Genomic DNA, 25047 nt, shown 5'->3' with positions numbered 1-25047 from the left:
ATGACAAACATTAGACTTTGAGTACTTTGAGGCAGGTCAGAATTCATCCCCCAGCCCCAACAACAGGAACAACAGGCACAACAGCTCCTTCTCTGCCTCCTCATCTCTGCCAGTAGAATGGCTTTTTATTTTGGATAGCACTGGATTCTGATGTCTTAGTAATTATTTTTACCCGTCTTCTCCTCTTCCTACACTTGGTTCTGCAGAGCATCAGCTTTCTCTGTGAAACAGGATGACTTCTTATTTTGTCTGCCCTTCAGGTTGGACGGTGCAGGCGCTGGAACCTGATCACTCCCCTGCAGGGCTAACGGCCAGACAGCCTGGGTCGGGGCTGCTCTCTGAGACAGTGGCCTCTGCTTAGGCTAAGGGCGCACAGTGTTTAACCTTTCTATCATTCTTCCTCCCCCAAACAAGCAGATGCTGCAGGGGCCCTTCGCTGAAGTCAGTAGAGGAGAATCTATAGCTGTACAGATCAGCCAGAGGCAAGGCTTTCTACTAGTAACAAATCTTCTGTTGCAAGATGCTTTTTCTAGAAGCTTTTTGTCATTCTGGCAGCAAACTGTTTTCTGCTCGCTGCCTTAGCAACAAGACTTGAAGTCGCTCCTCCTCGAGGCTGTGGTTTGATTATAAGAGAGCTAACATTATACCCAGAACTAGAAGGAATATTATGCTGGGGAAACCTGCCAACCTTACCTGTTTGTTGGCGGAGGGTGTTATTTATGTACATTGTCAGTGTCTCTTTGAAGGGAAAGGTCACACAGGAAGATTTGGAAATGGTGATTCCAACCCCAGGTAGTCCTAAATCTCTAATAAATGTTCTCTTTGGGTGACATCTCTGGCCACAGCAAAGAATAGTTTTTCTTCTCAGAGTTGTCCATGGCTACTTGGAAGAAGAGCCAGAATGCTAAAGATCCTTTCTTGCGTTCTAGTCTTATATAGACTATTAGTTGTTAGTAGTCTTTGTTTAACCCAAGAACATAAAGTTCAATTTGAGAATAAAACTGTTTACCAAGAAGTAGAATTCTGGTAGCATTTGGCTGTAGTTGATCTCTTAAGAGCTCATTTAGACATCTTTTACCAAATTTAGTTTTATCTTGTAATAGAATATGCATAATACAGAACAGTACAGAACCGGAGCAAAGATTAAGGATTAATTATTACATGCAGGCTTGTGGTCCACCCGAGCTAAGGACGAGAGGCAATCAAAAGTTAAAGGTAGAAATGTACAAGTAGCTATCTTTCTGTATTTTCTTCCGTGTATGAAAAATGTATGTGACTTAAAAATTAGCTCTGATAGCATCCTGACAAGAAATGATGCAAAAACAGATTCATTATAGAAATGCGCATCTTTCCAGAGTACATAGGGAATGCAACAAAAGCTCCAAACAGAATGTCGTTGTGTCGTAGTTCTGTGATGTCTCTCTATAAGGAAACCCTGTTCTTCTTAATAAATTAGGACTCTTAATTTCTAGAATTTGGACAAAAAAAAAAAGACACCCTCCATGCTTACGGCTCAGTGTGCCTCATGGCCCTGGGTTTCACCTCTGCCAAAGATGGCAGCTTTGGAGGGTAGGAAAGGACTTCAAACTGCAAGCTGATATATGGGCAAGAAACACCTACCTTTGCTTCCTCCTACAGGGCTGAGAACAGGTCAAGCATAGTTTTTAAAGATTGTAGGATCAAAGCAGAAAACCAGAGAGCAGGAAATCTACTTTCTGAATGTAGCTTGCTCTCTGTGGCCTCGGTAGCCACCCTGGTGCCCAGTGAGGAGGGCAAAGCCCCTGTCTGTGTTGAAGTTGGCTTCTTATCCTGCATCCTCATGCATGCACGTCCACTCAGAAATACTCTCCTAGACAGCCAGCATCGAGTCCAATCCAAGAAATTTTGCGTGCAGCAGTCTGCTGTTGGAGTTCCCATTAGCAACTTCATCCTCTTCCAAGTACTGCCTAACTCATTTAAAATTATAAAGTTTTTATTATTAACCTCATTTTATAGAAGAGGAAACTAAGGTTCAATAAGGTTTTAACATTTTATCCCTCCACACCCCAGCACTCGTAATTAATGGCAGGGCTGGGGAACCAGCCAGTTCTGTTAGGCCACAAAGCCCTCATTGTTTCAGAACTCCACAGGACCTTTCAAGTTTTAGCCCGCTACCCTGGGAGACTTTGGGGCTCATCTTGTTAAAGAAGACAGCGTCTCTCTTGCCCAGAGTCTCTCAGCTCCAACATCCTTTGGGAAGGCAGCGTCTTGTTCTGAGGTGTGTTGGGGTCCAGGCTATGGCAGCCATAGGAAGACTGCTGAATGGGGAAGGGAGGAGAGTGTTAGAAGAGGACCGTTACACGGGCGCACGTGGACAGCACCCATCGTCCTCAAAACTGGCCAATCTGTTGCCTCTCTGCCTTCCCCAGCACCCTTTAAGTTTTAATTATCCTCCAGCTGTCTGAGCTGCTGTCAGGGACTGCAGACAGGACAAAGGATCCTTGTGAAGAGCTGCCAGCAGTGTCCCTCCACATGCTAGTGAAGCCGCTGGCCACCGCTGCCTCCGTTACCAGGTTAAATCGGCCTGACTATGCCCTGGAGGGAGATGGTACTGAAAAAAATAAAATCAAATTTTAAAAAAGTGTAAATCTTTTACTTTATTTGTTTGTTATTCAGGGTTTCTTGTAGCAGAGAAAATGTGATGCCTGTTTCTTCCATTTAGGTGTTAGGCCAAGTTGTGCTTTGTTTTTCAAAATAAGGTAAAAAGAGAGGGGGGATTCTCTCCCATCCTGTCCTTTAGGTTTCCAGTAGCTCAGTTCTAGTAACCCTCTGCCTTTGGGATGCGCAGTCCTGAGTCCCAGTAAGGAGATATGCTCACGATCAAGAACGGAGCCTGTGCTGCCCTCTGCGCCCCTGTCACTGCTCAGGGACCAAGGCTCTGCTTCCCAGTGGACGGCAGCTCTGAGCGCTTAACGTGTAGAGCCCCAGGCTGCAGCCTCCACTCATCACTGGTAGGCATCAGGTGAAGCGGTTTGCGTTTCAGCTCTAGATCTTTAGCAAAACGCCCAGGGTATTTACGGTTCTTGCTTGAGCAAAAGGAGCATGGTGGTGGTGTTGTTTTAATGACATTAACATTTTTAAAAATATATGTTTGAGTAAGGACTCCTTGCCATTTTTGTAAATTATGCTACAATTTTATAGAAACTTAGAAAATAATGTAAAACTAGAATAAACTTGCTGTGAGCATTACATATAGCAGGCTAATCAAGAAGTGTGATGTACAGCGATGAATTGCTAATTTGACCTCAGGATTATGCAGCAAAGACAACATTATCTCATTTACATGGAACTTTTTATCTGGAGGCATCTCTCAGTGCTTTTCTAGCTATATATACATTATTTTGTTTAGTATCACAAACACTATCATTAAGACTGTAAAATGTATGCCAGTGCAGTTTTTATTTTCAGTTGCTTATAACGAGATTGGGGGAGTGCAAAGGGGAGAGGAAGGTTGCATGTTTGCTTCCATTCCTGACATATGTATCAGCGTGAACTTTGGGAAATGGCTGTTATCTAAATTTGGAAAGCTTGATTGCATAGAATATTTTAAAAAAAGGAAAAGGGAAGGCACAAACTTTGCAGGTCCCCTTAGGTCAGCCAGGGCCATATTTAAGCTTCAGTGCCTTGGAGGAAGAGCTCAACAGTCATTTCCGAGCTTTTTTGTACTGTGCGATGGAGGAGAGCTGTCCTTGCTTGGGTGGAGATACCCCATGGAGGGACTCAGAAAGCGATCTGATCAAATTCCACCAAACCAATGCCCTCCAAGGTCACAGCAGCAGCACTCAGGCTGGCATGGCTCTGTGCGGTTGAAAATGCTACACCAGTTGAGTTCCTGTGGGTTTAAAGAAATGGACAAAAGTAGATTCAGGCCAACGTGCTGGGTTTAACACACCCTTTCCTTCCCAGAAAGACCAGGGAAACTATGACTGCTGGCAGTAAGAGACAACACAGTTTATACTACTTAGACCATGAAGAGCTTACTTTGGAATGAACCCACATAAAATCAGCACCTTGTGTTTGCCTGGAGGGCCAGACAGATCAGAGCCAGCTTCTTGCTCGGCCATGGGACTTTGGTGGAGTAACCCTAGCCCCAATTCTCCACACTGCAGAGTCATCTTGCCGCAGCGAGTTTGAGCACATTGAACAACCAGCCAGGAGACAGCATTAATATTGGTTCCGAAGATGGGTGATCAGCTCATGTCAAGGAACAGATGGCTAAATGAGGTGCTCAAGGAACACCGTGAGATTCAGGCTTGAAGAAGCAGGAGGGAGAATAGTCCATAGTGCGGAAACCCTACATAGAGTCTCCGTAATGTGAATTTTAAAAATCGACTTTTATGCTATGCAGTTAACTCAGAGTGATAAGAAACGTAAGAAAATGACCGAATTAGTGAACGGCAATTAACATCTAAATCAGAAGTTGTTTTACACACAGGAGAGGGATATTACTAAAACCTTGCCGGTCTGTCATGTCCTAATTGAAGTCTGTTCATTTAATATTTCCCGTCCTTCTGAGTGCATAGTTCATAATTCAGAAGCACTATATCAGTTAATCTATTTATGTTTCCTGGTTCTCCCTTTGTGTTCCACTGTGTGGCACATTCCGTGGGATTACGTGGCGCTTGGAAAGAGTAAGTTTGTTCATTAACCTGCAAACCGCCAGTCGCTTTGGAGAGCTAAGGGAGCAAGTCATGCCAAGGTTAATGCCTGTTGTCAGAAAGGAATCCTCCAGGGGGACGATGGGGTGAACAAGGCCAGGATGCTCAAGACCTGCCTGGCAGATTCCGCACTATGTGCAGATACGAGGTCCAAGTAGCCAGGAGGGAGGTGCAGGGCAGCTGGGTCACGTCTCCAGACCACTTCCTCTGGTCAGGAGACTTCCCAGCTGGCAGGAGCAGGGGCTGGTGTAGGTAGGTAGGGTTAACTTCCTAACAAGGGTGTAGGAGCAGTACTGAAACAGAAGACACCATGGGTGGTTTTCAGTAGTTTCTGTGGATTTTTCCTTTTAAAAAGGAAAGCAATATTGATTTCATGTACTTGTCTCCAGTGGATGAGATGTTGCATTGAGTTGAAAAGCATTTGATTTTGCTTGTGTTTGTGCATATGTGCACAGACACATTTCTAACTGTTAGGCAGGGGCAGAAGCTGCTGTTCTCCAGTGTAAATGCCTCATGGACACGGACTTGTCCTGGCATTCAAGAATTAATGGGAAAGAAACTGGTGTGATTTTCTAGGTAAATTTAAATTCGAGTTTTCCTGCATTCTGTGGGGAATGATATCACCCTGATTTTGCTGTGATTCTTCCAGGGTCATTTGGAGCCAGCCTAAGAATAGATAACCCTGTCCAAAGTCAAGTTCAGGGTCTCCTTTAGACCATGTTCTGGTACACTCTCCATTTCAGTGGTGTTCCTTATCCTTGGATTGGTTGTGCTCATTGCCAATGGACTTTCTTTTCCTTTTACCCTCAGGTATATTCGAATAGTTGGGACTCACAACACAGTGAACAAGATTTTTCACATTGTGGCTTTCGAATGCATGTTTACAAACAAAATCTTCACTCTGGAAAAGGGACTGATAGGTAAGTATTACCATTGCATTTTGGTGTATATACCTACTTAGGATTCTGTCTTCAAATACTTTGTTATTCTATTCATCTTAACTCTCAGGGCTTTAGTTGATTTGAATGTCTTATGGGCGAGTGACAGAGAAGATGGCTTATAGTTTTAGAAGCAATTAAAATAATAATTCCAGTAAACTCAAAAGAATGTAAGTATTGTACTAATAGCTACCAACTGAAACTATTTTTAGTGATCCATTCAGATTTGCAAGGTAAGGAATGTTATTGATAGGCAAAGCCTTTCATACTTAAGACTTTTCTACACTTGACAGTAGGTGAGACGGTGCAGGCAGTCTGATGTTGATCAGATATCCCGTTTCCACAGCTGTGAAGGTATATCGGACCTTGATCCATGTGAGTGATGTGCTGGACTGTGGGCTGTGTGCTTTTCAGGAGCCTGTCAGTCTCTGTTTGTCCTGTTTACCCAAGTACCTCAAGAAAGCTCATGTCCGTTACTTAAAACCAGCATGAATGAACCATCACTGTAAAACTTGTTAGTTGGTGGGAAATGCCGCCTGACTGATCTTTCCAAAGGATATTTTAATCCCAGATTAGTTGTTGCTTGGATTGGCTGTTTGCTGTTGTGTTTGCTTTGGCAAAGCTTAGCTAGGCATTGTGTAAAACCCACCCCAGATTTTGATGCCCTAGATATCATAAGTAGCTTTTCTCATCCAGAATACTTAACTTTTTTTTGCGAGGAGGTGGTCGTGCTTCCATTTTAACTTCTGACTTGCAAAGGATCATAGTTAAACTATGAGGTCCTTGATGCTATGCCCTTACCGTTGTTTGCTGGGAACAGTGCTCCATATGTTCAGGTGGAAGGGACAAGATGCCCTTGCCTGGCAGTACCTAAAACAGAATCCTGTGTCCTTGACAAACAACCTCAGTTCTCTTGTCCTTCTCAAATCCTGTCCATGTTAGTACAGGTGTCCTTATTGACACATGTTCTAAAAGCATGGCAGTGACTAGAATGCTACAGATGATAGAGCTCAAAAATATTTTTGGCAAATATTTGGTAAATATTTGTGGCAATAGAGGGCAGTGAAATCGGCCATTGTTTTTGTCTGTTACCCAGGTTCTTCTGCAGAGTACAGGCTTCACTGCGTCTGTGATTACATAGGCAGAGTTATTACTGACACAGAGCTTAGAAACCAGTCTCCTTAGGCAGGAATGGCAGGTCACGCCTGTAATCCTGGCACTCTGGGAAACCAAGACAGGAAAGTCACAACTTTGAGCCCAGCCTGGGCACCTTGGTGACCTAGTGAGTTCCTGTCCTATAATTAAAAAGGGATTTGAGATGTTCATTGGGCTCCATACCCAGTATCATCACTTCCTCCACCCCCACAAAAAAGATCCTTCCTATTCGTAAGGTGTGTCGCACTGGGCTACTCGTTTCAGAACCATGTGCAGCATTTTTTCGACATGGTGCATGGAAAATACCCCTTTTTATTGGAGGAAGAGAAGCGAGTGCATGCTGTGATTACTGAAGAAACAGACCCATCTGGCATGAGAGGCCGTTATAGGGCTGAAGCTGGGCACGAGCTGAAGTGAGGGAGGCTGTTGTTAGTGTGTGCTTTATGGCTGTTGGGACAGTATCATTCACACTAGAAGCCATAATGTCTCAGGTATGTCAAGCAATGAAAGAAGTCACAGAGGTGCAAGAAGGGCTTTTGGATTTGGTGTTTGAGTACTTTTCTGCCAGCCCTTTTCTTTGATGCTCACACGTTTGACTGTAAAGAGCACTGTAGTCACCTGCCTGTCATTGTTCCTCACCCCAGTGGGTACAGTAGTGTGGCAGGCAGCCGTGTGTGCACACACTTGCCAGCAGACAGCCTGCAGTGGGACCCCCGGCCCATGCGCCCCCGTACCTGCTGCGTGGCTCGGAGCTGCCCATGCCAGCAGGCTGGAGGTGGTGTGAGCACACAGGAGGACGGGGAATCACACTGTCCTCTCTCTGACAGTGCGGCTGTGCTTGGCGTGCAGCAGCATTTAAAACAATAATGGCCAGCTTTCCGTGTTGATTATCAGGTACATTTTAGCAGGACACAGACCTTGGCCACCTTACAGGGACCTTCCAGAGAGGAATGGTCCATCTGTGAGGGCATAGTGGTATCAGGTTCTCCTAGACTTGTGCTGCTGTTACAGTTGGTGTGTTGTGAGACAGGACCTCACTGTGCTGCGCAGGGTAGACTGTGACTCTCGGACTCCAGAGATCCTCCTGCCTCAGCTGCCCAGGTAGCTGGGGCTATAGGCACAAGCTGCCAGACCCAGAGCAGGGTTGTTTTTAAGTTGTAAGTTCCTACTGTTTACTCCTTATACTCTGTAAAATGTGTGTTCTTGCCTTGAGAACCATGAATATAAACTCTGGATTTTCATGGTTGAGGAAAAAAAAAGAGTAACAAGTAGAAAATCAAAGCCGGATTTTATGTTTCTGGATTCAGAATTTGTTTCCGGTCTTCCTTTCATAGTTCAGGCTCCTCTATCATTCTCTTCTAAGACATTTAAAATATTTGTGTTTTTTAAAATCAGATTTCAATGTTACTGCTTGAAATTTAGCTCAGCAATGACAGGAAATCACGTAAGTAAAAGCAAGTGCGTCAACTGTATGAAATGTTAGTCTGTTCCCGCCAAAGGGTTTCTTCGCCATTGTTGGTGAAAGTGTGTCACCTCGTGCTGCCTTACCTGTACGGATTTGCAGGGAAGCTCTGAAGGCCTCCTGGTTAACTTCTCCTTGGCTACGGGCCCTGCCACACCCACCTCTGCTGCTGCACACCACAGCCCCTGCTCATTTGCTGGCCAGCCTCCCCCGTTAGGAAGCTTTGGAGGAAAGGCTGTCTTACCGATGAGGTGTGGAAGGAGTGATAAGAGCAGGAGTGACTGCTGTTTACAGGCTGTCACCCTCCCAAACCGCGCGCGTGTGTGTGTGTGTGTGTGTGTGTGTGTGTGTGTGTGTGTGTGTTTTTCTCATACTGTTCAGCAGGTCTTCTTTCTTATTTAATCTAATGTTTACGTTCATGTCTTTGAAAGTCCCATTGGGTACACACAGACAGAATAGTTCACCATCACTGTCTTCACAAACTGTCAGCTCACAGCCAACCTAGTTCTGTCTGTGTGGCCTACTTCCTCCCCATCAGATTATTTCGAAGCCATTCCAAAACATCTTATTTCATCCATAGCAATTCTATTACACAGTCCTAAAAGTAAAGCCTTCCTTTTGAATACATAATAATACCACTGTCACTTCCTAAAATCAAACAGTAATTTCTGAAGATCATTAAATACCCAGTCAGTGCTGAAATTTCCTTAATTGTTTCAAAGTCTGTAGTGAGAGTTTTTGTGGTTTATAGGTGGTTAAAATCAGAATTTGTGAGGGAAAAAGAAATAGGGCTAAGAGTGAATCTCAGTGGTAGGGCTTTTGGCTAGTATTTGCAAGACTGGTTCAGTTCCCAGCACCACCACCAAAAAAAAAAATCAGGGTCAGAAAAGGTCCATCTGGGGCTGGAGTTTAGCTCAGCAGCATAAGCGCCTGCCTTGCAAGCAGGCAGTCGGGAGTTGGATCCCTGGTAACGATAAAAACGAAAAAGACAAAAAAAAAAAAAAAAGAAAAGAAAAGAAAAGAAAAGGTCCATATGTGACAATAGCCAGTAGGACTCTTAGATTGTTTTAAATCATAGGTTCCTTATTTGTCTCTTTCTTTTTTCCAAAAAGAATTTTTTTTTAATTTTATTGAAGGAATTAGGGTTTTGATTTCTATGGTTTGTGATACCCTGTGTTTTGGTCATCGAGTTCTCATGTGATTGTGTTGCATCTCTTGTAACTTGAGAATCAGAGGCTAAGTGGAATTCAGCCATTGTGTTATGGTAATAATGCCCCATAGATAGTAATTATGTATCTATCAAGAAGCACAACAAAGCTCTGATCATCTTGCTTGGATGTTCACATCGGTGATGATTATTTCCTAGATTCATTATTTTATAATCTGTGATTGCAAAATGGTTGTATTTTAGTTCTTTCATTCTGTCTTACTTGGTAGCTACAAACAGGAAATTTCTCTAAAGACTCATTTGGTAATTGTGAGACACAGTGTGTCCAAGAAATGAAGGATAAAAAAACAGTCTTCAAACAATGGTACAAAAACTACCAATGGACCAGATGAATGCTAAGACTAGTTTAAGATTTTCACAATTTTTCTGGCTTTAGGGTGTATCCTGCTCTAGAAAGGTACTGTAAAATGGCTCTTTTAAAATCTTTTGAAGTAACTCTTAACCTGGCGTACCATCCAGGTTCACTTGTTGCATTTTGCTTTCAATATCTAGGGGTTGCCTTTACAGTTTCTTTTTGTTTTAGTTCTTTGGGCTCTGTGGCAGAAGCAAGATTAACAAGGGGACGCTAGGGTTGTGCACTACCATCGCCCTAAGGCTTGTCACCTTAAAAGTCCACCTGTGGTACATGTGGCTGCCCTGCCAAGAAAAGTCTCAGAGAAGCCAAGTGTGGTGGAGCACAGCTGCAGTCCCAGCGCTCTGGAAGACTGAGGCGGGAGGATTGCAGGTTTGAGCCTAGTCTGGGCAACTTATGGAGTTACCAAGACCCGGCCTCAAAAAATAAAAAGAGCTTGAGACACAGCTCAGCGTGAAAGCCACGGGTTCGGTCAGGGGGATCTACCACCCCCTCCCCACACACGCATCAGTGTAACTGGAACGCTAAGGCTCAAAGAGAAAACGCCACGGGGGCTGGTTGAATCAGAGGCAACTACAAGTTGTATGTGACAGATTCAAGCAGGAGTTCCACGTACTGTGGTGCTAGCTGTGCAAAAAGGTGCTGCTCACTCCTTTTAATAGCTACGTGGTGCCGAGACGCTGTGGTTTATTTAGCCTCTTCTCTCTGCTGAACCATGGGGTTGTTTTCAGTCTTCTGTTACAGGCAGCTGTTGCTTTGTGCAGTCTTTTCCCATTTTTGCCAGTGTGTCCAAGGGGTTGTATAATCAAAGGGTAAATGCGCGTGTTATTTTGCTAGATATTGCCAGTTCACCTTCATGGAGATGAGGCCATTTTAAAGTCTGTCCTGGCCTTGCATGGTGACGACCATCCCTGTGGTCTTGCCAGTGGAGCATATTCTCAAACGTTCGGATTTTTGCCAGTTTGATAGGTAAGAAATGACCTCTCAGTGCAATTTTAACTCCATGTCTCTTGTGAGAGAAACTGAACATATGTTTAAGAGCCACTTACATTTCTTTTTTCTTTTTAAGTAGCTCTTCTGTTCTGAGGTGAACAGAGAGTGCCTGGGGGAGCTGTAGACAGTTCTCTGGTGTTGGAGTGTGATGTTCAGCACTGCAGGGATCTGGTTCCCCTTAAGGTGTCCCGGGTCTTCTGGAAGATATGAGCTTACATAAGTCCTTCTTCATCCTTGTCCTTGGCTCTGCTGCTCTGCCTAAGTGATACTTTACTAGAGAATGGAGGTCATCGGCCAAAATTCGGGTTTCTTTAACCTGCACAAAGAATGGGAATAAGATCTTATTATTGCTTTAGACTGTTCTGTCTTATCTATGTTTCTCTGGCAGAATTGGGCCAGAAAGACTGGTGGCTTTTTCCTAGTTCTTAGTTAGCAGTTGGCCTAGATCACTGAAAATAGGCAGCATACATGCAGCATCTGTGTGGCTGACACGGTGGGGCACTGCTGACTGCCCCCTCCCCCCGGCCCCAGGGAATGTGCTGTTTGCAGAGGAGCCCAGCTCCATCGTTGCTACCAGAAACAGCACAGAGTGTGTTCTTCGATCCTCCCTTCTGTCTTCCGGTCCTCCACCTGTTTTCTTCTGTTAGTGGAACTAGAAGCCAGGCTGCCAAGGGGTGGCTGGGAGCTATGGACTGTCGCAAGACGAATACATCAGTGTTAGGGAAAAGCAGGAAAACTACAAAGATGTGAGCCCTGGAACAGGTTTATGTCAGAACAAACCTGAGGGGACTGCCCTGGCACTTAGACCAGACCTGTTACTGTCATACAGGCTGTGGGGTCTTTTACAGGGTCATGGGGTGCGGGGGTTGAGTGAAAGGGACTTGGGAAAGTAGGGGGAGCAGTGGTCGCCCAAGGGTGAGGCTTGGGAAGGATGGGGAGTAGAGGATGCTGTCAGTACTGGGCGAATAGTGATGGGCGTCACGGGTGCAGCTGTGCTGACTAACCCGTGCCTGCACCTCCTTACCTGGAGCACAAGCAGAGTGGGGAAGGGGAGGGGAGTAGAGCGGCCACTGCTCAGCCTGTGGTGTGGCAGCCGTCAGATTCCTTCACAGGGGACTTCTTCCAACTGAAAATACTCTGATGCAGAATGCAGACAAGCGTGTTTGGAGAACAACCAAAGGCCCAAACCATGGGAAAATGTTAGTTGGTTGTAAGAGAACCCAATGTATCTCCTTGTCTGGTAAGTTCATGAAGGATGAAAATTTGAACTGAGCCTTAAAGAATTTAGTAACATTTACAGGCATAACAAAAGTGCTAATTTACGTAGCAACAAGAATAGGTGACACTCATTTCCCTCCAGGGTACTAAAGGGAGGAAGTAGGAATCTCATGGGTGATTTTTTTTTTTTTTTCTTGTCTTTTTCCTTTTTATCAGTACCGGGGATCGAACTCATGACTGCCTGCTTGCAAGGCAAGCACTTATGCCGCTGAGCTAAACCTCCAGCACTGGGTGACTTTGTTTTAAAGCACTCTGCAGTTGTGACAGTGTGTTTAGACGCTTTGAGATTTCTGGGAAAGCAGTGTTGGAGATCTGGGATGTGAGCGGCTTTGGGCATCTGCTATACACTATAGTACGGCTTTGTGCTGTATAACTCTATTTAGAAAAGTAAGTGTCCATGGCAGCAGAAACAGATTGGGAGTAGGGGGATTCATTATGTATGAAGCTGTCGGTCTGGTGGCAGGAAGCACGCTTGGGCCTCAGTGCTCACGGTTTTCTCTGATGGTGCTGGTGCCTCACTCCTGGGCCAGACCAGGAAGCTGCTCCCTTCCCAGGCCGGGTCCTCTAATCAGATGTTCAGGCTGGTTGTAACTGTCATTGAAACTTAACCTCTTTTGCTGCTGTAAATTACCTGGCCATAAGAGTCCTTTATTAATAGGCCACCAAGCACATTCAGCCACCAGGGAGACAGAGAAACACAGGCGTGGCTTTTGGCTTGGAGGCGCAGTGAGCTAGTAGAGGAGAGAGACTTACACTGACTGTGACGGCGTGATAAAATAATAGTATTGAGACATTTCAGTCAGTGCGTTAGGAGTGCTGAACAGGAGCACCACCATGAGTTTGGAGTGCTGTCAGGGAGGATGTCCCATTCCAGTGACAGGATGCATGAGGGCAGCCCTTACGGACTGAAAGAAGACAGAAGCTTAGGGGAGAATCCCATATGGTCCCCAGTGCGAAGGGCCGTCTCTGACCTGCAACAGCTGGAGACCCTGCAGTGGGGCCCGTGGAGGAGGCGCTGCGGTTGCTTGTGCCTCACTTTTCCCGGTAGAAGATAAAGCTTTCTTCCTCCCCCTCAGTGAATCTTAAGAGTTTTTGCAAAACTTCAGGTAACTGTAATAGTACACGCTGTTTGTTTGCCCTCTGCAGAGCTCGTGCTCTCAAACAAGGTCATGGTCCCAGTCTCGTGGAGGGGGAGGGAGGTGTGTGTAGGCCACTGGCTCCCAAGGAACTTCCTCACCCTGACCAGGGTCTCAGCTCCGTGTGGGTGGTTGTGTACCTAGATACTCCTTCCGTTGTCCTTTCCACTTTTTGTGTTGTTTTTAAATAACGATTACGTGAAAAAGTTTTCACACCTCTTTATTTTATAGGATTTGCTCTTACTTTTTATAGAATTCAGTTTTTTGAATTCTACTTTCATATCCTTTTTATAGTGGAGATTTGTAAATATAGCAGTGTGTGTGTGTGTGTGTGTGTGTGTGTGTGTGTGTGTATATATACAGGCGTGCACATACGCATGTGCAGCTCCAGGTAAATGTAAACATCCAGCCTGTTCCTGCATGGCCCATCTGGGAGTGTGCGTCCAGCACTGTGTGGCAATCCTGCTTTCTCACAAGACATGGCCTGCCCCAGGCTGCCATTATGAATAGCTTATAAATAGGAGCGTTTTCCTGGCACTTGTTGAAAAAGATTGCGGTAATTAAGGGGCAGTTAGTCTTGTTTTTATTGATTATGGTCCCTTAACCAAAACCTGGCAATTTGGGGACAGGGAGGTGATTGAACCCAGGGACTAGTGTACTTACTACCACTGAACCATGTGTCTACTCCCCAAACTTGGTTCTTTTACTGTTTTGAGTAGATTTTACAAGTGTATGTTCTGTTTTTGTTTGTTTAGTCTCTTTGAGACAGGGTCTCGCTATGCGGTTCAGGCTGGCCTTAGGCTCACTTTGTAGCCCAGGCTGGTCTTGGACTTGAATTGATCCCCCTGCCTCAGCCTCGCGAGTCCTGGGATTACAGGTGTGTGCCACTACGCCTGGCTTACAAATATATATTCTGTTTCTCCCCTTTTTAGTTAAAAAAGGGAAAAATATATCACGTATTCACTTACCTCTTTTCAGTTAAGTGTTAGCAGTTTTTTCTTACCCATACCGCAGCACTCTCTCATTCTCTCTTTGTGTGGTACTGATTGAAGGGAGGTTGTGTAAGTTACTTAAGCCGTCTCCTTTGATAGACGTGTGGTTGTTTTCAGTCTCTTAGCATTAATAACAACCCTGCAATCACCCATTTTATAAACAGGTTTAATCACAGGCATTCATTATAAATCCTAAATAAATGAGTACCTATTCCCAGCACCATAAGAAAAACCACCCATTATGACACCCAGAGAGTTGGCTGCATAATTTTTAGGGTACAATGGAAAGTGAAAAACTGGGGGCCTTTTGTTCAAAAGCAAAATATCATTGAAAGTGCAAAGTTGTGAGTTTGATCCCTGGTACCAAAAACAAAAATTTTTTTTAAATTTTTTTTTTATTCTGTAAGCTTGACTCTACATGATATTTTGCTATTCAATATCATTCTAAGTAAAGAAAAATTAAACTTTTATTAGCATGAATTTTTATCTCCTATGCAGAATCATGAAAATAGCACAATTCACGTATGGTAGCTCATACAGGTATGTGAATTTCGTTCTTACCAGAAGATTAAAAATGCTGCACCACACCAGCCGCTCTCTACTTGTCCTGGCACTCTTTACCTGAGGGTTGTCAGTAAGGAAGGGAGGGCTCAAAGCAGCTGCAGGTGCCGTCTTTGCTCTTCTTTCTACATCATCACTGTCAGCTCGTCGTATTGCCCAGGTAACGTTAAGAGCCAAGGATGGTTTGCCACAGGTCCTTGTCATCCGTGCGCCTTCAAGTGCCTTTGCCTTCATTGTACGTTAAAGCAAGTTTAGGTTAGAAAGGGGAGCGGGGCTCTCCACATTGCCCTAAACCTGTGTAGTGGCACAAAGCGCTGCCGTTGCCCTTGTCCTCAGTTTGCGGCTCCCGGTTCCCCGGCACTGCGGGCCACTGCAGTTCCATGCTGCTTGCGGGCCGCGGTGAACACAGTACTCAGAAGGAGCCGTGAGCAACATGGGCAGGCGTATTTGGCATATCGTCTCCTCTGTGTGAGTTTTTCCCATTGTCCTTGGACCTTACTTTAAAGATTATTAAGAATTTACAGAGAAGCAGTAAGCTGAGTGTGGGTCCCTTTGAGCGAGCGCAGCAGGGGTCTGACTGTAACGGGCCCACACCATGACTCTGCCCTGTACTTCCTTTTAACAGTGTTCCTGTTTCTCCAGCACTGTAGTAAGTAATTAGGAAGTACTGTGTGATAGGAGTGGGCAGGATCATTTTATTCATAACAATAATAAAACTGTAAAATCAGTACCTAATAACCATTCATGAGCTGCACTTCTGCTTTACACCTAGCCCATCACCAGCACCCGTTCCTGACCCTCAGCAAGCCATTAGCCATGAGAGGAGGGTCAGGAGCAAAGGTGGTGGCATTCCGATGACGGGGCCCGTGGGTGGCATGTCCCTGAGGAGACCAGGCCAGGGGATGCCTTGAATGTGCTCGCCTTTTTCCCTTTCACAATTACATATGAATGAATGTGAAGAACCCTTAAATCTTTCAGCAGCCTGAAGTAATAGATGCACTCTTGGTTGAGGAAGTTAGAGTACTCTGTAAATTTGATGCAAGGCTGCTCAGACTCCTAATTGTATGCGATTTAAAAAAATACTTCTTGGGGCTGTTGATTTAGCTCAGCGGCATAAGTGCCTGCCTTGCAAGCAGGCAGTCGTGAGTTCGATCCCTGGTACCGATAAAAAGGAAAAAGACAAAAAAAAAAAAATACTTCTTAGGTTCTCAAGAAATGTAAATGAAGCTATCTCCCCAACACACAAAATTCCAAGGAAGTAAATATTAAAAAAAAATGGGGGATTTGTTACCATCATGTGTTACAGCCAGTCCTGTGGGCCAAAAAATGTCTGGCAGTAACGCAGGAATAACCTGGTAGTGAACTAACCCTCCAGACTCCGAATGAGAGTCTCAGTGGGTATAAAGGTACCATGGGAGATAGAGGTACTTCCCGCCAGTTAAGGACAAGAGGCTTAGACAGCAGATGAGACTGAGACCCTTGACAGCTGAAAGCGGTTGCACCAAAGTCTTTTCTCATAATAGAAATCAAAATATTTTCCTGTTAAACAGTTAGATATTACAGTTTTACTCCGAAAGAACTGTAGAGAATTATAAATAAATATCTGATCTCAAGGTAGGAAACAACTTCCTCAGCATAAAAGCAGAGGCAGAAACCATAAACAGATTTCAGAGGTGTTTGACAACTGGGAAAAAATAATTGCAACATCCGTGACAATGAGTGATTATTTTTAATATAAAAGAAACACAAATAAGTAAGAAAAACTTGAATCCCCAGTGTAAATTGATATAAATAATTAATAAAAGGGAAAATGAAATAAAATAGTCTACAAGCACAAGTTTGGTCTCCCTTAAAACAACGCTGTTGAAACAAGATTCCATTTTTGGCTGGCTTAATTGCAAATTTTCTTCAAGTTTTTATTTATATAAATAACGCAATGATCATTTCTCATTACAAATGGCATTGGAAGTCCTTGCCGGTGAAGTTGGGCATGAGAAAGACATAAAAGGCATCCAAACTGGAAAGGAAGGAGAGACATGGTCTCTGCTGACAACACACTCTTCTGTACAGAACACTCAACAGGCTCCACCAAAAGCTGGTACAACTAATAAATAACGTAGTAAATTTACAGGACACAAAGTCAATACATCACTATCTTTAACATTACTGTGTACTCTAACCAGACTATCTGAGCAGGAAATCAAAAGAATAGTGACACTGACAATACACACAGAGATACATAGGAATACATTTAACTAAGGAGGTTGAAAGGACCTGTGCGTTGAAAACCATAAACTACTAATGAAAGAAGTTGAAGAAAATACAGATAAATGGAACGATTTCCCACATTCATGGATTGGTAGAATTAATATTGTTAAAACATTTAGACTGCCCAAAGCAATTGACAGATTCAGTGCAATCCTTATCAAAATTCCAATGTCATTTTTCATAGAAATAAAACGCATAACATTCATATGGAACCACAAAAATGTAGCCAGTGCAATCATGAATAAAAAGAACAAAGTGGAAGCGTTGCATTATTTGATTTTAGAATACACTGTAAAGTTGTGATAATTAAAACAATGTGATAGTGGCAACAAGCTTTGACCAGTATAAAATAATGGTGGGCTCAGAAACAAATCAGCGCATATACAATCAATTGATTTTCACCCAAAGTGCCAAGCACATGCCATGGGAAAAGGTTAATGTCTTCAATAAATGGTGTTGAGAAAATTGAATATCCACATACAGAAGAATGAAAATGGGCCCTTATCACAGACTACATACAGAACTCAAAGTGGATTAAGTACTTATACTTAAACATAATGCCAGACACTAAAACTATTGAAGAAAATATAAAGGGAAAATTACATGACAGTGGTCCAGTTATTTTCTGGGTTGACTCTCAAACCACAGACATGAAAAGCAAAACTGGACAAATGGAATTACATCAGACTATAAAGCTTCCATACAGGGACGGAAACTAGAGCTTGCTGTCTAATTTACAGATTGGGAGAAGGATCCATAGCCGTGATTGCTATAACTCAGTGGTAAGCAAGCAAAACCGAATTTTAAACAGTGAACAAGGGATTTGAATAGATATTTCTCAAAAGAAGACATACAAATGGCTAAAAATGTGTGAGAAAAATGTTCAGACTTGCTAATCATTAGGGAGATGCAAATTAAAAGCACAGTAAGTGATCATCTCACACCTGGCAGATAGCTGTCATCAAAAGACGAAAGCTAACATGGTTGGCAAGGCTGGGAAAAAAGGGAGTCCTTGCATAGGCTTGGTGGGAATGTAAAATAGTGCAGCCAGTATGAAAGCTCGAGGGTCCTCACAGAACTAAAAGTAGAACTACCATATGACCAGCAATCCCACTTCTGAGAGTCTCCCCAAGACTTTAAGTCAGTTTGTGGAAGAAAGATCCGCATTGCAGACCTACTGACAATAGCCAAGTTATGATCAGTCCATCGGCAGCTGAATGAAAATCTCCCACACCACACACACATACAGGGTAAGGGAGAATACTGCGGAGGAAATTCTGTTAGTGGCAACATGGATGGGATTGAAGATCCTTATGCAAAGTAAAACAACCCAGACACGGTAAAAAGCTGCATTTTCTGATTCACATAAACTCTAAAATAGTTGAACTCACAGGAGGAGAAGTACCAACTTTTCATAGGAGGACGGTAGTTACCACACTTGGGCAGTTGAGAGAATGGGGAGATGGTGGTCTAGGGTACAGAATTTCAGGAATAATAGGTGTGGTGTTTTATTTTTGCACAGCATGGTGAATATAGTTAATAATGTATTACATGTTTTTAAATTGCCAAGTATAAATTCAATTGTTCCCATCACAAAAAGTTAAATATTTAATATAAAGGATATATTAACTAAGTAGATTTAACTATTCCACAGTATTTTCATAAATCATAATATTAAGATGTCCCATAAATTTATACTGTTACTATAGTTCAAAAGCCCAATGGCAGAACTATATTCAATAGAATATTTGGCTTTTAGTTTGTATCAGTCTAGTTACTACTAGAATTGAGTATCATTTTGTTTTTTGGCCATTTTTTAACGTTTTACCTTTCTGTATTGTTTACCAACTTATTGTCACTGCTTTTTTATGGTTAATTTATACATAGCAACATTCTTTGCCTTTTATATGCATTGTTGATATCTTCTCCAAGACTCTGAGTTTTCTTTTAATTTCATTTGTGACATCTTTGTTGTAGAGAAGTTGTGAATATTGCATTGATTTGTTTTCTTGCTTCTGGATTTTGTGATTTGTTTAGAAATTCTGTCACTAGGCCAAAATATAAGCATACAGAGTTGGTGGTGGTTTGGTTTTGTTATGGTTGGGGAGTGTGTGTATGTTTGTGTGCATGTGCTTAGATTTAGTTTCTTTAATCTGTTTAAAATTTCATTTGTGTTTGGTCTGAGGTAAAGATTTAACTCTTATTTGTAAAATCCATGGCCAGTTGTGTTGAAGTCCTCTATTTCATCTTTTCATTCATTGATTTAAAATAGTATCTATCATGGATTTATCTTTTACAGCTTTGATGCTTTATAATCGATTTTGCTGTCTCATTGCAAACCTACACACGGTTACTCCTTTCTAAAAATTTTAGCTATTTTTTTCAAATTTTCTTTTCCAATGAGCTTGAAAATCAGCCTGTCAAGTTTCATTTTAAAATTCTGTTGGTAAGGTGTTTTAAATGAAAATATTCGAATGTTGAGAAATAGCAATCTTATTCGCTGCTGGAATATAGATGATACAGATTTTCTAGAAGAAAATTTGGTGATATCTATTAAAGAGTCTTTAAAGTACCCCTGTTGTATTACTTCTGCCATTCGTAATTTATCCTTAGGAAATACTCAAGAACCGCTTTTCTTCTATATGAATGTTCAGCACAGTGTTATTTATGATAACCAAAAAAAAGAGGAAGCACTTCAAAGGTCCAACAATCAGGACACAGTGAAATAGATTATTACATATTCGTACATCAGAATTTCTTTGTAACTGTTCATAACACAGGGAAATGCCCATAATACAATATAAAAACAGAAATAGGATACCACTTTGTAGCCAGATTGACACGGGGAGTAAGGATTATATATGTATTTTTATATTTACATGTGTTAGTTTGCTGAGACAGTGATAGAAATACTACACAGTGGGTACCTTGGCAGAAATTCATTTTCCCTGGAAGTTTAAAACCAAGGTGTTGGCAAGGTCATTTCTCCTAAGGCCTTGCATTCTGGCAGGAGATGGTCACCTCCTTGCTAGGTCCTCACGTGGCTGTCTCTCTGTCCACTCCTGTCTCTAGGCTGTCTTCCACTTCTGCTCAGCACAGTAGTCTGCTAACCTCATTAACTTAATTCCTTCTTTAAAGGCCCTGCCTCCAAATACACTCACACTGAAGATGCGAGCACTTCCACATGTGAATTCCAGATGGACTCAGCTCAGTCGGTAATAGTGCGTTAAAAAGGCCACAGGGCAGAACATCAGAATGTTACCAGGGTTACTAGACGGTGAGCTTACAGGGAATGTTTTTATTATATTTTTCTGCAGTTGTTTATCTTCCTCAGGGAAGACATAACGCGCTGGTAATCAGGGAAGAGCGATTCTTTTCCTCGTGAAGCTGTTTACTGTGTGAGAGACACAGCAAAGTGGACGGGCCAGCACCAGTGCTGTCCACGCAGCTCCATGCCAGTTCAGTGCATTCCTGAGTGCAGTCCTAACCTAGCACAGCCACCCCGGGGCTGCCGTCGGTGTGTCTCGCTGCTGAGTGGCTTGTTCACTGATGGTTCAAGCGTGACTCTCCCGCCAGATAATTTTTCCACGTGATGGGACGAGCTTGTGTCACCCGATGAGACAGTCATACACGTACCACCAGGGTTGGTTCCGTTCACTGTAAAGAACTTGAAGTGGAAGAGGAACTGGGGGAAGAGATTCCAGAAGGCTCACTTTTGGGCACTGCAGCGTGCCGTTTTTTATTCCAAGAATGGACCTACTCTTTGTGATTCAACTGAATCTTCTAGACTCTTGAATCAGACTGTAGTGTAAAATCTTGGGGCAAGGAAGGCCTCTAAATGCATGGCCCCTTCCCCTCATAATCCTTAGGAGTGGGCTTAGGCGAGTCCTGGTTTGAGTACCGGGAGGCGACTGTCTGAGGGAAAGCCGGTAGGAAGCAGCCTGGAAGGTAGAGTCTTTGAATTTATTGGCTCATTAATATTGTGAAGACGAGTGTGTTTCTTTTATGGCCACATTACACACTTAGCTTTTTAAGGACAGGAATCGGTACAGTGCTACAAGAGAGAATGTACTTAAAAATCATAACATTACCTGTGGTAAAATTATCATAAAAAGTGCCTAGTGCTCAAGCAGGGGATGCTGCAATTCTGGCCCAGTAATGACAGGAAATGGTTGGCGGTGAAGTTGTTTTTCATGAAGCTGTGATGAAACCAACTAAAATGGTAATAAAGCACAGTGTGCAAGTGAGGGGCTCCAGTGAGACGTAAAAGCACAGAAGGGTTAGGATGTTTGAATTGGCGTCTTCAGGAAGTGATTCTGTGCCATATCAAGTAGGGCTTGATGGAGCTGCTAGCTGAGAACTGTCAGTGGTGCAGGGCAGGGCGGTCCCGAGGCTGCAGGAGCGGAGACGGTGGTGCCCCCTCCTCGCCTCAGCCTTGATGGGCAGCTGCCGTTTCGCTAGTGGTCAGAGGAGCTGTAAGGTAGACGAATGGTCTTTGGTGGCAAATGACAGTTTAGGGAAGGCTTACAGCCCTATTTCCTTCCTTCTGACTCAGGAAACCGATTCGCCCTGCGAATTTATAATTTTATAATCATACACTTTTCCGATGAGTCTTTGATGAATTAATATTCAGTAGTTGCTGATTATAAAAAATTGGAAGCACAGCTCCATAAAACCTCAGTGAGCTGTGGAAGCACACTAAATACACATGACCAGAGATGTTTCCACGTTACAGAAATAACTTTTATGTGGACGTTACATTCCAGACAGCAGATCTATCCCTTGTTGCCACTGCTGCTAACTGCCTGGTGTAAGCCACCGCTGCTTCTCCTTGGTAGGAGAAGCAAGGTGTAAGCCACTCCTGCTTCTCATTGCTGTCTACTCCACCACCCTCCTGTCCCCACGTCCTTGGTCCTTGCCGTTCTCCATGCTCCACATGGAGGTGTCTTACCAGAACATTTCTTTGCTCAGTATCATGCATGCTTTCCCTTGCTCTCAGGATCAAGTTCAGAACCTTCACCATGACCCACCAGGCCCTTTGGGGTCTCATGATGCATATTTGCTTCATCTTGTGCAAATACCCATCTGACTTTCTGTCTGCAGGCCAGGCAGACCTACTGCACAGTCTTAGAGACCACAGGGCCTTTGTGCATGCCGTTCTTTCTAGAATGCTTCTTGTTCTCGACTCATCCTTAACCTTGTCTCATCAAGTTCCACCCCTTTCCTTAAGTGGCTTCTTAATAATCCTTTAAATCTCACCTTAATATTGCTTCTTCAGAAAAGCCATCCCTGACTTTCTCAGCATAGGTAAAGTTTCTTTATGTGATGTGCACAGACCTGAAGTTTTTGTTTTGGAGCAGTTATTGTCATTTGTAACTATACCCTGATTCACGTGGCTTGATGAGAGAAGGACTGCATCCATTTCATGCCTTCCCATAACCCCAGCACTTGGAATCTTTTTTTTTTTTTTTCGTTCGTTCTTTTTTGAGACAAGGTACATGCCATGTAGTTCAGCCTGTGCTTGATCTCGCTATAGCACACAGGTGGGCCTCAAACTCAGGGCAGTCCTCCTGCCTCAGCTTCCGTGCAGAGATTACAGCATGCATCGCCATGCCTGGCATCAGTTCTTCAAATCTTGAGTCTCAGTAAATGTTGAATGAATGAGTGGAACAATGTGTAACCAACCCAAATCCTCATTCCTACCCTTCCACTGATACGTTTATGAATAAGACATCTCTCTAAACCTCACTGTCTCTATTGTAAAAGGAAAATAAACACTAACTTAGTGAACTCTTTTTTTTTTTTTTTTTTGTCTTTTTCCTTTTTATCAGTTTTTGGGATCGAACTCATGAATGCCTGCTTGCAAGGCAGGTGCTTATGCCGCTGAGCTAAATCCCCAGCCCCTAATGAACTCTTTTTTAAAATATCCTTTAGATGTATAGAATTGTGGTCAGGTCATCACACGCCAGGCTCACTGGTCTGTGCAGTGCCTTCTCTTTTGATAGTTCTTTGAACTCCACTGCAGTTTGCCTCGCTTTTATGACATGGTCCCCTAGACATGCTGCAGGGAATTTCCTTGCATCTGTCTCCTCCCCAGGACCTGTGAACAAAAGTGAGATCCCTGAGCACTAAAGTGCCTACAGGTTTAACACATCCACAATGAGTCTGTAATTCACATATCACTGCTGCAGCTTGAACCCCGGGTGCTACATGCATGACTGTGCCATCGGCAGCTTGTACCGTTGGTACCGGTGGTGCAGTCACGCATGGGACAGTCATGCACGTACCACCAGTGGCTCAAGCCGGTGGAAACAGGTTAATTCTGCCCTGTACTTGCAGATCACCTTCCTGCATGGCTGTGCAGGTTCATCATCCCACCAGCCCGAGTCCGGGAGGACCTCTTCCTGCCCATTTCTCGCCCATATTAAAGATGAGCTTTCTGTCTTCCAGTATGGTGACTATAAGATTGTGCATTGTTGTTGCTTTAATTTGCATTTCTGTCATTCATGGTTGGCTTTTCACCATGGCTGCCGCTGCCACCCTAACACAAACCACCACCTCTCCCTGTGTCACCGTCTGTCTACTCAGTGACGGCCTGTCATCTTGTCTAGCTCTTCCCGTGTTCTTGCTTCAGCCAGAGCGCTCTTACTCCATCCCCCTACACTCAGAATCCCTCACAACCCCTGGAATCAAGGGTAGATTTTTTGATAATCCACACCGGGGTGCCAGGACGCTGGATAATGGATGCAATGTATTCTGAATACTGTAATATTGGGCTTGGTTGGCTAATATTTTAGAATTTTTGCACTTACTTTCTTAAAATGATCCTATAAACTTTTCTTGGCCTGTCTCTAGGTTGTTTTGTAAACAAAGATACAAAATAACTTGAGTAGCTGGGGATAGTGGTGCATACCTGTACTGTAATCCCAGTGCGCTGAGAAGCTGAAGCAGGAAGACCACAAGCTTGGACCCAGCCTAGGCAATTTAGTGAGACTTTTTCACAAAATAACAAAAGGGAAGGGATACAGCTTTGCTGTTGTTTTTTTGGCTCATGTGTGATAAGATAAAAGTGATATATTCCCTGAGATAAGAAGTCTTCAGAGTTCATCCCTAACTGCAAATTGGATGATTCTGCGAGCTCCTGCACCCATGGATACCTTTCCAGTGTTTCGCTGGGTGCTTAGGTCCACTAGCAGATTAACGTGTATCCAGACTGGTAGGGACACTTACAAGAGCCAGCCGATCGATACCCTTTGTCATTTGTATGTTTATTTTGCTTCTAATATTTAAATTTTACCGATGAAACTTAGGAAGTGTAAGCTGTTTAAGGAACATAAGGAGCCTGCTGATCTTATCTTCACAGTGACCTGCCCATTTCCTGCTCTCTACTTTCCCCAGGAAGCACACCGCTTTGTTTTAGTCCTATTTCATCTCTGTTTCCCTGTGCCATCTCCCCCTCCTGTCCATCTGAACTGTGTGCTTCAGAGGGAAATTAAGTTACTTGGGCACAGTGACAAGGAGGTAGAGTGTAGGTTTGGCAAGACTAAGAAGAGTGAGCAGCAAAGGAAAAGGTAAATTTGTCAGATAATGGAAAAAATTACCATGCTGGTGGATAATTTCGTGACTCAGCTCTTTGGAGGTAGAGATGTGAAATTGGGCCAGTGCACTGTGGCTTCAGAGGACTTGGGCAGCACATTCCCTGTCAGACTTGCATTTCGAATTTGTAAATTTTAGTCTGGACTAGAACAATATCAGACAAAATCAGAACAAGTGACATTACCATTCAGACATCCCTTATCCTTCTGAGTACATATTACTTTAAACCATAATAATAATTTTCATATCATGTTATTTTTATTTGTCAATTGGCTGAAGACGCAGTACATGCAGAGAATATTACTCATCAGACAGTAACTGCCCGGCATGCAGATCTACATAATGGCAGTTAAGCTGAGATCCAGAGTCTGACAAACAAGCTATGAAAGCT

The 25047-nt window shown here is 43.4% G+C and overlaps 1 protein-coding gene across 4 annotated transcripts in view; it reads left to right on the top strand.

The window, feature by feature from the left end:
• Positions 1-25047, top strand: part of Btbd9 (BTB domain containing 9) — a 376842-nt gene that overhangs the window by 249706 nt on the left and 102089 nt on the right. For all 4 annotated transcript variants that reach the window (XM_003473890.5, XM_013156628.3, XM_013156629.3 and 1 more), the window contains exon 7: positions 5508-5617. In XM_003473890.5, coding sequence (XP_003473938.1) covers positions 5508-5617 — 110 coding nt within the window. The remainder of the gene's footprint in view (positions 1-5507; positions 5618-25047) is intronic.

Source organism: Cavia porcellus, unplaced genomic scaffold (genome assembly GCF_034190915.1).
Source record: "Cavia porcellus strain 051 isolate PalLab524CR breed Dunkin Hartley unplaced genomic scaffold, mCavPor4.1 scaffold_28, whole genome shotgun sequence".
Classification (NCBI taxonomy): Eukaryota; Metazoa; Chordata; class Mammalia; order Rodentia; family Caviidae; genus Cavia; species Cavia porcellus.
The sequence above is the reverse complement of the archived record's forward strand: the minus strand, read 5'-3'. Positions and strand labels throughout refer to the sequence as shown.